Source organism: Melanotaenia boesemani, chromosome 12, assembly GCF_017639745.1.
Source record: "Melanotaenia boesemani isolate fMelBoe1 chromosome 12, fMelBoe1.pri, whole genome shotgun sequence".
NCBI classification, from domain to species: domain Eukaryota; kingdom Metazoa; phylum Chordata; class Actinopteri; order Atheriniformes; family Melanotaeniidae; genus Melanotaenia; species Melanotaenia boesemani.
The window spans coordinates 25,137,544-25,153,121 of NC_055693.1; the positions used below are offsets into that span (position 1 = coordinate 25,137,544).

The 15,578-nt window shown below is 36.5% G+C and overlaps 1 protein-coding gene across 1 annotated transcript in view; it reads right to left on the reverse strand.

The window, feature by feature from the left end:
- The window catches only part of lrp1bb (low density lipoprotein receptor-related protein 1Bb), a 335,780-nt gene that overhangs the window by 21,111 nt on the left and 299,091 nt on the right, over positions 1-15,578 (reverse strand). Inside the window, exons 68-81 of the mRNA XM_042001119.1 lie at positions 15,394-15,500; positions 12,657-12,789; positions 11,929-12,035; positions 11,616-11,748; positions 11,127-11,249; positions 10,911-11,033; positions 8,867-9,007; positions 8,448-8,582; positions 5,898-6,017; positions 5,492-5,733; positions 5,080-5,303; positions 4,326-4,432; positions 2,476-2,592; positions 2,021-2,194 (exon numbers count right to left, since the gene is read on the reverse strand). Of these exons, the coding sequence (XP_041857053.1) occupies positions 2,021-2,194; positions 2,476-2,592; positions 4,326-4,432; positions 5,080-5,303; positions 5,492-5,733; positions 5,898-6,017; positions 8,448-8,582; positions 8,867-9,007; positions 10,911-11,033; positions 11,127-11,249; positions 11,616-11,748; positions 11,929-12,035; positions 12,657-12,789; positions 15,394-15,500 (1,986 nt within the window). The remainder of the gene's footprint in view (positions 1-2,020; positions 2,195-2,475; positions 2,593-4,325; positions 4,433-5,079; positions 5,304-5,491; positions 5,734-5,897; positions 6,018-8,447; positions 8,583-8,866; positions 9,008-10,910; positions 11,034-11,126; positions 11,250-11,615; positions 11,749-11,928; positions 12,036-12,656; positions 12,790-15,393; positions 15,501-15,578) is intronic.

Sequence of the window (15,578 nt, forward strand, 5' to 3'; positions counted from 1 at the left end):
TGAAAACAGCTCTGACAATAACAACTGTAATAAAATGAATAAATCTGAGGCAACATGAGCAATGCAATGAACAAGAGGGAAGTCAGCCATGTCCAAACTTTTTGTGTTACATAAGATATTTACTTTAACACCAAATTTGTATAGTTGATCAGCAGTTGTTACTAATGACCATTTTACTGTCATTCAGTTATTGTTATTAAGCAAATAACGCATTGTATTCCCTCTGGTTCTAACAATGAAAATAATGGTACATAACAGCTGGGAAGCCTAACACCAATAAATAAATAAATAAAAACAGACGAAAACTAGAATGAAAGAAAATTCCCATTTAAATGGTTGTTAGGGGGTTTTGCTGAGGACATCAAGCTTTTACTTCATAGCTTTGTGCACGCTGAGTGCATCCTCTGCCCACAGACTTACAGATTACACACTACACAGTCGGCCTAATGAGTCTCTGGGGAATGGAAGAGCTGCCCTGAAAGAGAAAAACTGACCAAGACTGGGCTGTCTTCTGCTCTTTAACCATTAACACCAGAGATGTAACAAACAGCAGACATGAGTTTACTACAGGAAGTAAGTGAGAGGACGGACAGTGTTTTATTGATTGGCTGCGTTTCACAACATAGGTGTTATTTCTTTAAATTATTCATTTTTATGCTCAACATAAGCATTATAATTTATTTTACTGAGTTCAGGTGAATTATTTTGAAATAAATACAATAAAATCTCTGGTGGTGCAGAGAGGACCCCTGCCATTATTACCTTGCTGCAAATATTTATATTACTTATTATTTTAACAGAGATTTTTAATGGTTTTCTGATGGATTCAGTAAATCTGTAACCTCAAGTGCTACCTAGACCAGAGTCTGAATGTAGTTTGTTACCTTTGCTCTTTAAATTTATAATTTCTTTAAATTAATAAAATTAAGTGTGTAATCATTTGTGTGATATAGAAAACTAACATTTTAATCAGGTTAAAAGGTTAAAAGGTTTTCCACATCAGAACACCTTAAATATAATTTGGTCCTCACTGGGTCTAAACATAAAATGAAAAACTCGGAAGAACAACACCACTCGATATTTCACACTGTCAGAGGACTGCTATGTATGGCTTATATGGGAGAGCTGCTACTCTCTAAAAACGGCATGGCAGCACAGCTTAGGCTTGCAAAGTTGCATCAGAATAAGCCACAAGGTTTCTGGGGTGCTCTTGTATTTATTGAGCCAAGCATGGACCTCTCTGTATATAAAAGTATTTTAGAGATAACTATAAGGCCATCTGCCCAACAGCTAAAACTTGGCTGAAGCTGGATCATGCATCAGGGAAATGATCCAGTGCACAGTAGCAAATCTACAATAAAATGGCAGGAGGAATAAAAAAAATGAAAAAAAAAGTCAAATTCCAGACCTCAACCCGATTGAAATGCTGTGGTGGGACCTGAACAGAGCTGTGCATAAATGAGTGCTGCAAACCTCAATGAGCTGAAGGAATGTTGTAAAGAGGAGTGGAGCAGCAGAGATCAATAACCTCATCCAGTAATGATTACTTCAAGTTGTAGCTGAAGATGGTTCTACATGTTATTGAATCATGCAGTATGCTTGGCTTTTTGGCACAGTTTTTTTTGTAGGATAAATAAGAGTACATTCTAGTATGTTATCCGTGCTGAGGTTGTATTTAATTCATCCTAAAACCTTTCAAAGACTGAATGATTTATTTATCATGTAATAGTACATACAGCAATAGGATTAAAAGGTGTTTGCTCTTATGGGTAGTCTGAGAAGAATGTAAATACTGACATTTTTTTCTATATATACTGTATAATCCAACAAGAAATCAAATGTGTTTTTTTCCAGGAAAAAAAAGTTAAATAAAACCACCAATACACACTGAAATAGAAAAAATATATAAATACATTATTCTGTTAGGGCATCCTGATTTCACACTTTTTCCTGGTGCCTGTTAAAAAAAAATAAATAAAATTACATGCACATACAAATGCAGATTATCATGACAGCTTACCATCTTGTTGTTTGTAACGGTGGGAGATGAAAACATTAGTCGCTCTTTCTACTCCCAAATTGAGAAATTCCACAGAATGTTTGCCAAACTTATGAATCTTGAAGACCTCATGTTTCAGTCCAGTTCCATAGATGTAGTCTTCAAATATATCAATTCTGTATGGCTGCGAGATTCCTGAGGGCCCAGCCAAAAAAGAAAGGAAGCACATAAATTCAAGTTAATATTTCAGCATACTCCCAATGCTGAAAGTTTGTTTTCTGTGGCTGATGGAAGCAGGGAGGAGTGTGCCGTGTGGGCAGACTGATCTTAACACAAGGTTTAGAGGCTTACCCTTCTGAGACACACAAGCAATACTGTTGCAATTATTTGATAAGAAGTTGGGAAAACCAAAGCGCATCATGAATATTGTGAGTTTAAAGGAAAAAAAGTTGCACTGTTTTCCATTTGGGGTTTACCGTGTCTGTCACTGATTGTCACCAGGGGGTCCGAGCCATCCAATCTCATGCTTCCTATATGCGAAAGCTCAGGATCAGCCCAGTAAATACGTTGGTTGAAGTAATCAATTGCCAGCCCTGTGGGAGGATGAAGGTAAGAGATTTATTTACCAGATAAATTAAACAGGAATCACCGTGGAACCCCTCAATGCAGTAGACATTAAGGTCAAGAGAACCACTATATGTAACTGAATCAACAAGATTAAGGAACAGTGCATCAGTTTCCATTGCTTTTTCACTGGTTACCTCCAACATCAGCATGTTTATATTGAATTTGTTGTATTTGTGCACTGTGGTTTTGAGTTTAGGCATTGCAGTTTCAAAACAGTGACTCACTTTACCTTTCCCTGACCAGAACACCGAGCACCTGGCTGAGGCATTTAAACAGATTGGTTTTTCCCTTCAGCACACTGATGATGAATTCCTCTCTTTGTGACTGAGACAGAATGCAGGGCCCCTCAAATTAAAGGAGGCCAAAGCTGCTCTTCAAAACTAGATCAGCACTAAGTGTCTCCCTATAGACATACCAACACAAACCAAGTGGCTGCACATTATTTATTCATGAATTCTCCTTGTGTCATTTTTGTTGATCTTTAGCAGACTTATTATGGTTAATACTTTATATCTTCAAATATACACTGACAGGTATGTATGTATGCATCTAGCATATATAACCATTTCACATTTTTACTACAGTTAAAATAGTCAATAGTTTCAGGGCTGTAATGCTTTATAATGTGAAACTTAATAAGACTTTTTCCTTTGAATTAGATGGAGCACTCTGTACAGGTCTTCTCATGCTATTTGATGATATATTTATTGCTTATTATGAATTATAAAGACATGAATGTTGTGTTTAAAATGGATTTACTTGATGTATCAGTGTTTGCTATGGAAAAAAAGCTTTCTGTGTCCTCATTATGTGCACAAATGCGTTGCCAACAGTGCTGCCAATTTTTTTAAATTTCAAATTGTCTATGCCTTACTGTAAGGCAATTAATTCCTAATATAAATTAGTAAATTATGAAAGAGCATTGCAAATATGTCAGAAACAAAATCTGTGTTTCAGTTTACTGTGTATTTACACTGTTTTGTTGCTATTTTGATACAATTTTTGTGCACAGTTTGGGACAAATGGATTGGATTAAAGTGAAAATTTGTTCTGATTTTTTACTTCCTTAGCCAAGTTACTTTTAATGAATGACCACTTTAAATACTATGAATTGAGTTATAATTGGATTATAATGACTTGAACTATAATTGGAATATAATGACTTAGATTATAATTTGAATATAATGAATTGGGTCAAATTGGATTTGCATAGATCTATCTACATGGAAAAAAACTTCACATGATTTCTGCTGAACATTGTTTACCTGGACTTACACAAGAGAACAAAAAGCCACTTCACATTCCCAACACTGCACATACAAAAGCAGCATAGACTGTCTGTTATTTACGCAAGGTGGTCATTTCAAGGCATGCCAATTATTTATCTCACAAAGAGAAATGCATACACCCAGCTGCATGGTTGGACTTGAAACACATTCAACTTTTTTTTCTCTTTGTATTGGTTTGTGTAAATCACTTTGTAGGCTTAGGCTGTATAAATGTGCTACACAAATAAACCTGACATCAACATTGACTTAAGATTACTTTCATTGTCCAAAAGCAAGTTCGACAAAGCTTATCTTAGGTACTAGCGGTGCCAAAGAAAAAAAAAAGCATACTGTATACAAACATATAAAATATGTACATACATCAAAAACAATGTCTTTAATATGAAAATATTTGAGACACATATACCTACCAGTGGGCCTCCTAAGATTTTTCTCCAAGAGTACTCTACGTAATGATCCATCCATGGCTGATTCCTCTATGTGAGAATGATCCCCTATAACAGTCCAATACATCAATCTGTAACAGACAGCGAGAGCTATTGTCCCTGCTTGCAGAATGATCCATAGATAGACAAAAAAAAAGAAAAAACAGCATGCACACAAATATGCATATATAGCCTAATAAATGTATGTGCAGATTATCATGCATGCGGCCTAATGAGTTCTAATTGTGTCACAGTTACTGCAACAGCGTGTTTCTCAGTGTATAATCATATGAATCACTCGGTCCTTTGTGACGCATTATCCATAAACCTAATGTGAATTGTAAGAAGTAATTAACACTTGGGGGAAAATACGGTTCTCACATTGTTTCGAATGTATTAATAAATAACAGATACGAACATTTGAAAATCTGGAGATTAATTGTCGTGGATGTGGTGGCATTGTTGTTGTAAGGAAGCTTTAATAAAGCCGGTTTAGTCCTTTTCAGCGATGCAAAAGGTAACTGATTAACTGTTGCTTAATAATAAGCTTACATTTTCAGTGTGTAGATCCAACAAATATTGTTTCTCTTGAGCTTTAAAAATTATGGGGTTTGTTTTGAAGGCTTCCAAGTATGGAACTTGTAAGCCTTAGAAAAAAAAAATCCCACTTCTGCAATCCTAGATCATGCAAGTTAAACATTGTCAGCAGGAAAAAATAAAAGCTAAGTACACATTTTACCCTCTGGCTGGGTTAACAGCAATGGCATATGGCTCTCCTGCTATGTCAGTAATCAGGCGGGTGCAATTTGGTCCCTTAAGTTGGCCCACATTTATGGAATATCGTAATTTAGTCCAGTGGGCTGTGTAATAGCTGAACCAGTGCATCCGAGAGTGATCAGTCCAATAAATGTTGCCTGTGATCCAGTCAGCAGAAATATCTCTGGGTCGACGGAAATCAGAACACTGCAACAGATGAAAGTCAAAATCTTAGAGTCTCTGCTCAACGTCTGTGGATGCATTTAGTTAAATTAATATCTTGTGGAAAAGAGAAGTGAACCAATATGGAAAAAAAAGACAAAAAAACATACATCTCATTTTAAACTCACAACACAAGCAGTTACTGGATCTTTGGACAGGTAAGAAATACTTACGATGTTTCGGATGTTGGATTTAGTCTGGCTTCTTTCAAGAGAGTCTTTGTAAAAAATTCCTCCAGGGTTAAACTGTGTGGCCCAGATAAACTTTTGGTGATGAAACAGAACATCCATTCCGATTATGCGGGCATTGTCCTCGATGTGAGTGAGCAGTTTGTGTCCATGGCTCTGGTTATAGGGGTGAACAAAGCTTCGGATCTCAGTGTCATTGGCTATGTAGAGCATTCGATCCTCTGGCCCTGCACGATGCATCAAAAGCAAAAGTAAATTGGTAACGTCCTACTTCGTGTTATAGTTTCAACATAGTACACACAAATGCATGTGTCCCTAATTTTGCAATCTGGCTGTAAATTAGCAAGCAGAAAACACACACAATGTTTTATACCCAACTTTGGGGTCATACCTCTTGCGATACAGTTGCCATTCACCTCCTTATAATTCCGATCACACGTGCATTTAAAAGATCCTTTAGTGTTCATGCAGTAATGAGGGCATGTGTCAAATTGCAGACACTCATTTACCTCTGGAAGAAAGAGGAACAAATTATGATCACATTGATGTGTCTATAGTGACTGCAACAGTTTGCATCATTACTGAAACATTTTAAATAAGAAATAAAACCTGACAAAGACGTTCCATCAGCCATTACTGTGAAGCTGAAGAACTTGTGACACATTAAGTACAACTAAGATGGTCTTTATTTGCGTTCTACCTTTATTTGAGAGAATCATCTTGTCTCGACCAGACAGTTGCATTTAGTGCAGTAACTAATTTCAAGGATTTAAACTCTTGATAGCTTTTAGAAATCATCATTTTTAAATTATGCTAATAATGCAGTGGTGCTGTTTCTACATAAATGTGGTCAAAAACATCATCAGGTTTTCTTGTGTTGATTGAAAGATATTAGATAACAGTATCAGGAGCAATAATTTAGTTATTTAGAGAAATGAACAAACAATAATGGTCCGGGCAACAGCATATGAACCTTTTCTTTCTGGAACTACAACTGGTTACTTAATATTTCCAGTGACTGTTTATAAGTCCTGAATGTCACCTTGTAGCAATTTAAGTCCATCGTTCATGCAGACTTTGGTCTTTTAAAAACATTACCAAATCCAGATTACCAGAACTTAAAACAATGTGGGCTACCAGCCATGTAAAGAACAGGTAGAACAGCCAATATGGGGTTACTTTAAGTGTTTTTCATTTTGAGACAATATTGTGAATATTTTGGAAACATCTTAAATAAAAAAGGCTTGATGTCCCTCTCTGTGACAATGTTAATTGTGCACCGGAGCCCCATGTTGAGGAACCAGACCATCCATTGGTCTTCTGTCAGAATGAGTGACTGGCTGGACGAGTAGTAAGAGATGCAATTGTTAGACATTATTTTTGACAGGTTCTTCTCTGATTATGCAGTGATGAATGACAGGAAAATAGATTATTTTATTTGCGTTTTTTTTTTTATTTCTTTGGGGGTTGGATTCATGGGGACAAGATTATGCTATGATTTTATTTCTGCTGTACTTTGCTAAAAGGCGTAATAGGTCGCCTATGCCTACTTTATGTACTTTATCACTTTACCACATTTTCTTCCTGAAATCCGCCTTGAAATCCTATCCTCTGTTGGGATTAGGATAATCCTGTTTTCTCGGATCAAAGTTATTCAGATCCTACTCAAAAGTTTTGAACACCACAAACTGAAGGCTTTATCCAGATCACAACTAGGATTTGATTTAGTAATCCAATCTGATTTCAGACTCCTTTCCCTTTTGACAAACCCCTTTTCAAGATTTGATCCAGTCCGATAACTGAAATCCGATCAGATTATGTTTGAACAACTGGCCCATTGTGTAAAGGCTGTTTAACTAAGGAGCGGGTGAGTCTTCAAAATATGTTTTCTCTGTGGTTCTCTGAGATTTCCTAAAGGTCCACATAATTTAGCTAAACAATGATGAACCTGTTTCCTTAGAAAATAAATTTTCATGGACACTACTTTGCTTTTAATTGAGTTCTTTTAAGATTTCTACTTCTAGTTTGTTATGTCCTCTTGTTGGTCTGATTTGATGTTCTTATTCAGTTTATACTTATCTTACTTCCTGTTTTGTTTTGTAAAGTTTATCCCGTTGTGTATTCAGTTAATTTACTTCCTAATTATGTCACACCTGAACTTCGGCTGCTGATTGCCACACCTGCTCCTTACTTGTAATTGTCTCCCTCTATAAATACTCTATTTTTCTCTTGGCCAAATCCTCATCAATCTTGTCTTGGTTCATTAATGTTTGTTCCCAACTTTTCTTTGTCAGTTGTCCTGAAAGTCAGTTGTTAGTTTCATTAGTTTTGGTTCCAGTTCCTGTCAATCCTTCTGTTGCAGCACCTTCCTCATTTCTACGTCTGTCTGTCTTCTGTATTTGGGTCCTACCTTGTCTCTCATCCATGGGTCTCGTCCATTGTATTCTTTATCTTCTTTAAGGATTGGTAATATTCAAGATCATATTTACAAAAATATTTAATATATATGAAGCGGTAAATGTTTAAAAAGACTTGGTTCACTATGGTAATACTTTAAGAAATTCTTACATGACAGCTAACAGTCTTGCTTAAATAGTAAATTATTACTATTTCTAAGTATTATTTGTGATGTTATAATTAGTGTAAGTAATATAGTTATAAGTAGTTATATTAGTGCTACGGCTTAATTTTGCTATTCTTATGAAAGCAAATTGCAAAGCAGATTTCCATGTTGATATACAAATGAAAATGTAACAAAGTGAGAATTAAAAAAAAAGAAAACATATTATTGATAGAGAAAAGGAGGTGAAACTCAGCAGAATCAGCCAAATGAATTCTGATGCAACTCAGTCTAGTTTCTCATCAGTTATGTTTAAATGATTTAGTAACATAAGTATGGGGACAAAACCAAAGAAAGAGAAAAAGATTGTGGAGACATTACCTTCACATTGACCTGTGTTTTGGCTCCTCTTGAAGCCAGGTTTGCACTGACAGATAGCATTAGCATTGGTGTGATTGCAATTCGCATCTTCCCCACACGGATTTGTTTTCTTTCCACATACATCTCCGCTGGAAACTACAAATAAAAGACAAGTCTTTGATTACACCTCCGCATCTTAGGCACCTGCTGGGTTTTTTCTTTTGATGTGCAGCAAACAAGAGGGCATCTTAATCATTAATACAGAACACAACACACCTCAAACCCAGGCATCCATATATTATCATAATCAACAAAACATTCCATCTAAAATGAGGAGATTGTTGAGCTTCCTGATAACATCACGGTGACATTTGGTACTTTTCATCTCTTGCGAGCGTCTCTTTCATCTGTTTGCTCATGCTAAGCATTGCAGCACTCACATGACTTGCAGTCCTGCTCGTCTGAACCACCGTCTCCGCAGTCGTTGAAGAGGTCACACTGGAGCTGCAGTGGGATGCAGCGTCGGTTACTACAGGTGAACTCCGTCTTCCCACAGGGCCGAGGCCTTCCAGCCACCACCTCTGCTTCAGCACACACACAGTCAATTAAAAAAAGAGATATTGTGCAACAGTATATTTGACAATCATTGTATTTGGTCTGTTGTTATCTTGTTTTATAGACTAACACCAAAAGCTCTCTGGCAGTTGCTTTTCTTTGTTTGTTACCATTACTTCAGTGCATTGTTAAAAATGAATAAGATATTATTTCTCCAACATAATGATACAAATTATCCGTCATTTGCTGCAAAACTAATCATTTTATAAATTATATCCCTTTTTATATTGCAAATCTCAAGTAAACAACCAATTTTATAATATCAGTCAGAAACAGCTGCTTCTAATAATCAAACCATAACATATTTTGCCACCATTTTCCATACCTATTTTCTTTTTTAAGTACCTAAATGAGTGTTTTTCACCTCTTTTTTCAGTATAGACGATTAAAGTCTTGTATAGAAAACATGTCAAAGCATGATGACAAAATAGGCAGTTTTTTAGGATGATGTAGTTTTGTACAGAGCACCATTCAGGTAACGTGATGCCAATATCTAACCCAAACCATATATTTATACCACATATATAATCAACCATGACTGTTAAGGTGGAGTTTGATAAATGTTTTGATCAACATTGTGATGGGGCTCTAACGTCACACGAGCACTTATTGATTATAAACACTTTTGAACTTGTAACAGATGTGGAATATTACTTTAGTGACATTTTTATTCCATGCAAAACACAGACGTGTTGCAGTTTTGACTTGTAAATGCAGTATGTAACATTTTGGAGCCCAGAGGGTGGACTAACAGACTGTCGCACTATCTGGACCAGGACTGTGTTGCATACATAGAAAAATAATGGAAGTTTGAAATCCTCTGACAGCATAACAATGAGAAGGAAAGGAGCATAATGAAGTGATGGGGAGGTGGATGATGGGATTACTGTGAGATTGAGGGAATGGATAGAGGGAAGAAGCATACAATGGTGAGAGGTAATGGACTGAGTTAAGAGATGGATGGGGGTATCAATGGAATCAGAGAGCAAGATGAATGGAGGACAGAAAGAACGAGAGAGTGATAGAAAAAAGGAGCTATTTGTCCCTCTCCTTCTTGTCTGCTTGGTGTGATCATTCAAAGGCAGCTTGTGATGAGGGAACATGTCAGGACAGAATAAAAAAAGGACAGCAGCAGTTATGCCTTTTGATGCATCAGGGAAAATCAAAAAGCCATTTTTACTTTCACGGAAAAACCATGTGAAGCAAATTGAATGTATCTGCAGAAACAGACCTGTCCTGCCTTCCACGCTGATCTGCTACATATGTGACAGTGTCCATATAAAAACAAATTTTAAATCCCAAATGTGGGAACAAGCAAAGGTTTTTGTTCCCCGAGTACTTTTTTTTCTTTTCATAATCAATCATAGTCAGGACCACAGAAGAAAATGAGCTGGTAGATATTGTTGTACAATAGGAGATTAAGCATTATTCTCAATAAACAAAAAGAAAAGAAAAGAAAAGAAAATATTACAGCCATTTATGAAAAAAACAACCCTCAGGGTACCTCTCTTCAGTTCTTTAAAACTGTTCAGTCCAAGAAAATAAATAAATAAAATTATCTTTAATAGCCTTACTTATAGACCAGCAAAACGTGAGATAAAGAATAATAATTACAGATCATTTTAAAAGGTTACTTTCAAACAGAAAAGGTTGTTCATCACATATTTTTCTGTCCCCGCCCCAATTAATGCTCTAGGTTGATCCGACAGCAGCGTTATTTTAATGGAATGAATGAATATCTGCTCCACTGTTTATTAAGGACAAATGCATCAGGGGAGTACTTAGCCTTCTGCACTTCAATAATACAGTATAATTTTGTCTTCAAGCAGAAAATAAAAAGTGCGTCTGATCTGTGCTGCCTGTGCTCACCACACTCCTCTTCATCTGAGTTGTCACCGCAGTCATCCACTTTGTTGCAGACCTGGTCGGAGCGCAGACACACGTGATCATTTCTGCAGCGGAACGGCCTCGTAGGAGGGCAAGGAAGTTTAGCTGGAGATCAAAAGAGACAGTAAGCCGAGAGATGTGTCTTCATTACAAGACAAAACAAACGCAAAGGCTTAAAAAATGTCAGTTTCAACCTACCACACATGTCTGCATCTTCGTCTGAGTTATCCCCACAATCGTCCTTGCCATCACACACCCATGTGTGGAGTTTGCATAGCGTGTTGTTGCAGACGAATTCATCAGCCCGGCAGAAAAAAGCTCCTGCAATTACAGCGATGATTCTGCATGACTTTTATCACCGCGACTCAGGTAGAAAAGTGTTTTCAAAGATAAGGTGCGACTCAAAACCTTCTATTACAAGCTTATAATGACAGACCGCTTCACACAATGATCCAGGCAGTCAGGATCATTTTGCCTCACAAAAACAGTTTTAATCAATTTCTGTCTCGCATATTTCATTTTTAATGTATTTTAAACCCTTCAACTGCCATATACACAATTTTCCACCCATCTATCACTTTGTCCTTTTTTTTCTTTTTTTCTCTTCCCTATTTAACAGCATAAAGAACTGAGGAGTTACGTGATAATCACGTTTCATCTTCAGAGATCAATACAACTCATTCTTACCTTGGCTGCAGTTTTCTTCATCACTGTGATCCATGCAGTCCAACACGTCGTCACAGCGCCAGCGCCGAGGGATGCAGTGAGCCCGATTCAGACACAGAAACTCATCTTCTCTGCACTCCTTCACACAGCCAATCTGTCCGAAGAGAGACACCACAAAGCATCAAACTGTAATCAAGGAAAATAAAACAGTTTCTTTGATTTTTTACACGTGCTGATTGTTGATCGATGAAGCATCTTCTCACACCTGAAATGATGTACACTGTAAAGCCACACTGTCATGTTGTAAATGTTTGAATCATCAAGATGTACTGACCTCATCTGAACCATCTAGACAGTTGTCATGTCCATCACATCGCAGGCTGGCTGACACACACCCCCCGCTGGCACACACATACTCATTCACAGAGCAGGAAGGAACAACTAAAAAAGAAGAAACAAATCAGCTGCAGTCCTGCCTTTCCTCACCAAGAGATCACAAATATTTCTTCTTTCATAAGCAAATAAAAATACTCCAAATCAAGATGATGCTGAGTGAAAATGTGGCTCATGGAATGGATTTGCTTGAACACGTCACTCCTTTAGCAAGTTTAATTTGTTTTAGTTGATGTGGTTTATGTTTTGCTTTCAGTCGCCTCAGATAAATTTTTGAATGAGATTTATTATTTTAAATAATAATTCCCTATTCTTTTAAGCAAATTACATGAATTTTAGGACAGATATGAAAAAAGAGTGACTGCATTTTTGTCAACTAATGAGTTCATACTCACTCATTAGTGAGATTGGATTGGAACAACTTAATTATCAATTTTCCACTAAATACATTATTAAAAATATGACAGTGTAGTTCAACATATATCAAAGGCTCATGTAACATATATATATATATATATATATATATCAAGGACAACATATTAACTAACAAATCAGAGGTAAAGTAGTACAAGTTTTATTACTTTTTAGTCTTAAAAATCATTAGAGCAATTTTGAAGTTATCAGTGATTTGGAGTTATAGCATAATTCAGTTAGTTAATTAGTTTTCACCTGTTTCCTGGCAGTTTTTTTCATCCTCCCCCATTTTGCAGTCTTCTTGACCGTCACACAGCCACTTCATTGAGATGCAGAGGTTGTTGTGACAGCGAAACTGGTCATCTGCACAGCGAGCCTCACAGCCTTTCTGTGAAGCCGTACAGCAAAGACACAAAATGATAAAAATGAAAGGTATAAAATGAAAACTATACCAAGTTTAATGTAGCTAAGTAGTTCAAATAATCATAGTGTTGCTGTCTAATGGCCAGTGGTTATTTAGGGTGAACACTGAAACATGATGTTTTCTGTTTCAAAGTCAATCCAGGAATAATAAGAAAGTTAGCAATTAGAACAAATTAAATCAAGTGTGCCCCTTAAAAAATTAAGTTTTCTTTAAATGTACATGATTTGTTCCCATCCCTCTAGCTAAACTCAACAGGAAGCAGCGGGGCTTGCGGGGCAAACCCTGCTGTGATTCATACAGTGATTCACAATTCCAACGTTGACATATTCAAAGTTTAGACTAAAACATCGACTCTGACACAGCTCCAAAATACAGCAGGTTACACAACCTTCTTTCATTCTCACTCCAACAAATTCTAAAATGAGCAGCTGCAGGTTACTGGACAGATTTTTTCTTTTTTTTGTACAAATAAAATCCAACTGAACATGACTTCCAGTTCACCCGATTTAATCCAACAGCGGGTGATGCTGGCTTGAGGCTCTCTGTGTGTTCCACCAGCATTAGTTTTAGCTGCCTCATCTACACTATGTGTAATTTTTTTTTAATTCAGCACAGGCTGATGGTGCTTTGAGTGTCTAACTACATTTGTGGCTTACAATATTCTCACGATTATTCCCGCACGGCTCATTCAGTCGTACAGGTATTAAACATCAGGAGCTTTAAGTTCTTTTCAATGATGAACTTCTATGCTAATGATGTGTTAGCATGTGTAGCTGCCATTACAGTGTGTGTAGATCTCAGCTAGGTTAGTTAAAACTGCAAGCAGTGCGTGTGTAAACACAAGCAGCACAGACTTAAATCCATGTGAGATTAGTCAGCCGGTCAAAAGCAGAAAACAGCATCAATAAAAGCCAATCTCAAGAGTAAACACTTAACTCTAAGATTGTAATTTTGTTGCACTTGTTGCAGCGACAATAAAGTTCTATTCTACATTTTCATGTATGATTCAGTCTAAGGTGCACCTCAACCACATAACTTAGTGACCACAAAAACACTTTTTTGACTATTGTTTTAACACTTTGCTGGACTCTGGAAACAAATTTCAGCTTTAACTCTTGATGCTATCCTCAAACCTCATTGTTCCTTGATCTTAGGATGGATCATTTGGGCTCTTTATTTTGAAGTTACTTTGAATTCCTGCAATAAATAAATAAAAAGCTAAATGCACGAGACTTTATAAGCTCAGCATGTGACCACTCAAGGAAAATGTCATTCATTACTTTTCTAAAAATGATGGAAAGGCCTTGGGGTTTTGTTCTTTTTGTCCATCCACTCACAAAACAAGGAGAACTTGAGGTTTGTTACATGCTGAAATCAGTATAAACTCATCCAAATGATGTGGTAATATAGTTATTGTATCATCTACGTCTATATTTACTTTTTTTGTTAAAAAAAAAAAAAAAAAAAGGCGGAGATTGTAATCCATTATTATTAGTGTGACTGACTGGATTGAATAAGCGCAGCTGATTGAAAGGCAGCTTTTCTTCTTAAAATTTGACTGTGTTGACCCAGAATTCTGGCGCTGAGGAGATGCATAGTGAAGGGTTAATAAGGGTTGCAGAATTTTGCATGGAGAAGGATTACTTGTATTAAATAATTTTCTGTGCAAATGTTGAACAGGGCAATAAATTAACAAGAATAATGATTTGTAATAAAAAAGCCCTCGTCCTTGAATTATGCATCATACTACATTATTACCACTAATATGGAATTTTCCTTTTTCTTTTCGTTTTTGTTACATGAATCCTGCAAATAAAATCTTGTTAGACCATGCAATGCTAAATTGATGCACATTTAAGTTCATTTCTTCACATATTACCAGCTTTAGAAATTAAGACATTTATGCATCTGTATGAACAAAACAATCCGTCTTTGTTTTGCTGAAATGCATGAAGGATTAGGATTTCCAAAAGCAAAATGAAAATGTGGTATTTTATGCACGAATGCATTTGAAGGCACAATAATTCACCACGGTGATATTTCCTGTCCAGCACGGTTTGGGAATGTGGCGACCATGACAAGCAGATTTGGATAAGCACAATGAGCTGCACCTACAATGGGATTAATTCTTTGCAAGCCGGAATATGTGCACCTAAATGCAGCTTTCTCTTTTTCATTTTGGATATTTTATCTTGTGCTGCAAGCTATACTAACAGACCATCCAGGTGATCAGTTACAGACTAAATTACACCATCCATATCCTATAATTTGGCTCACGTCCAATGTTATTTGTAATAGTTAAGTCTAAATGTGTCCTTTTGTATTGTCCACACAGTGTTTCAGGTTTGCTATAGCGACCTGTAATTTTTATACTAGCCATTACTGACCCCCTAATTAAACAATCTCAGTCAACACATGTTATACGATTTGCATTTTATTTGCACGAAATAACAAAAAGTGCTTGGCTTGATCTCTATCACATTGATTAATGGCAATACACCAGGCAGGGGTAAACGCTAGGTTGAGTTTATTCTTAATAAATATGAAAGACTTATTTCAAACACTGACCTCATCTGAATTATCCAAGCAGTCATAGTCTCCATCACAGCGGAATCGTGAGGAAATGCACTCTCCATTTGCACAGGCAAAGTCTTTGTGGTTACAGGTGACTGGCTCTGTGTAGAAAACAAAACACAAAAGATACCAAATTATGTCAAACAGATCCTTTTTTTTTTTTTTTGCATCATACACTC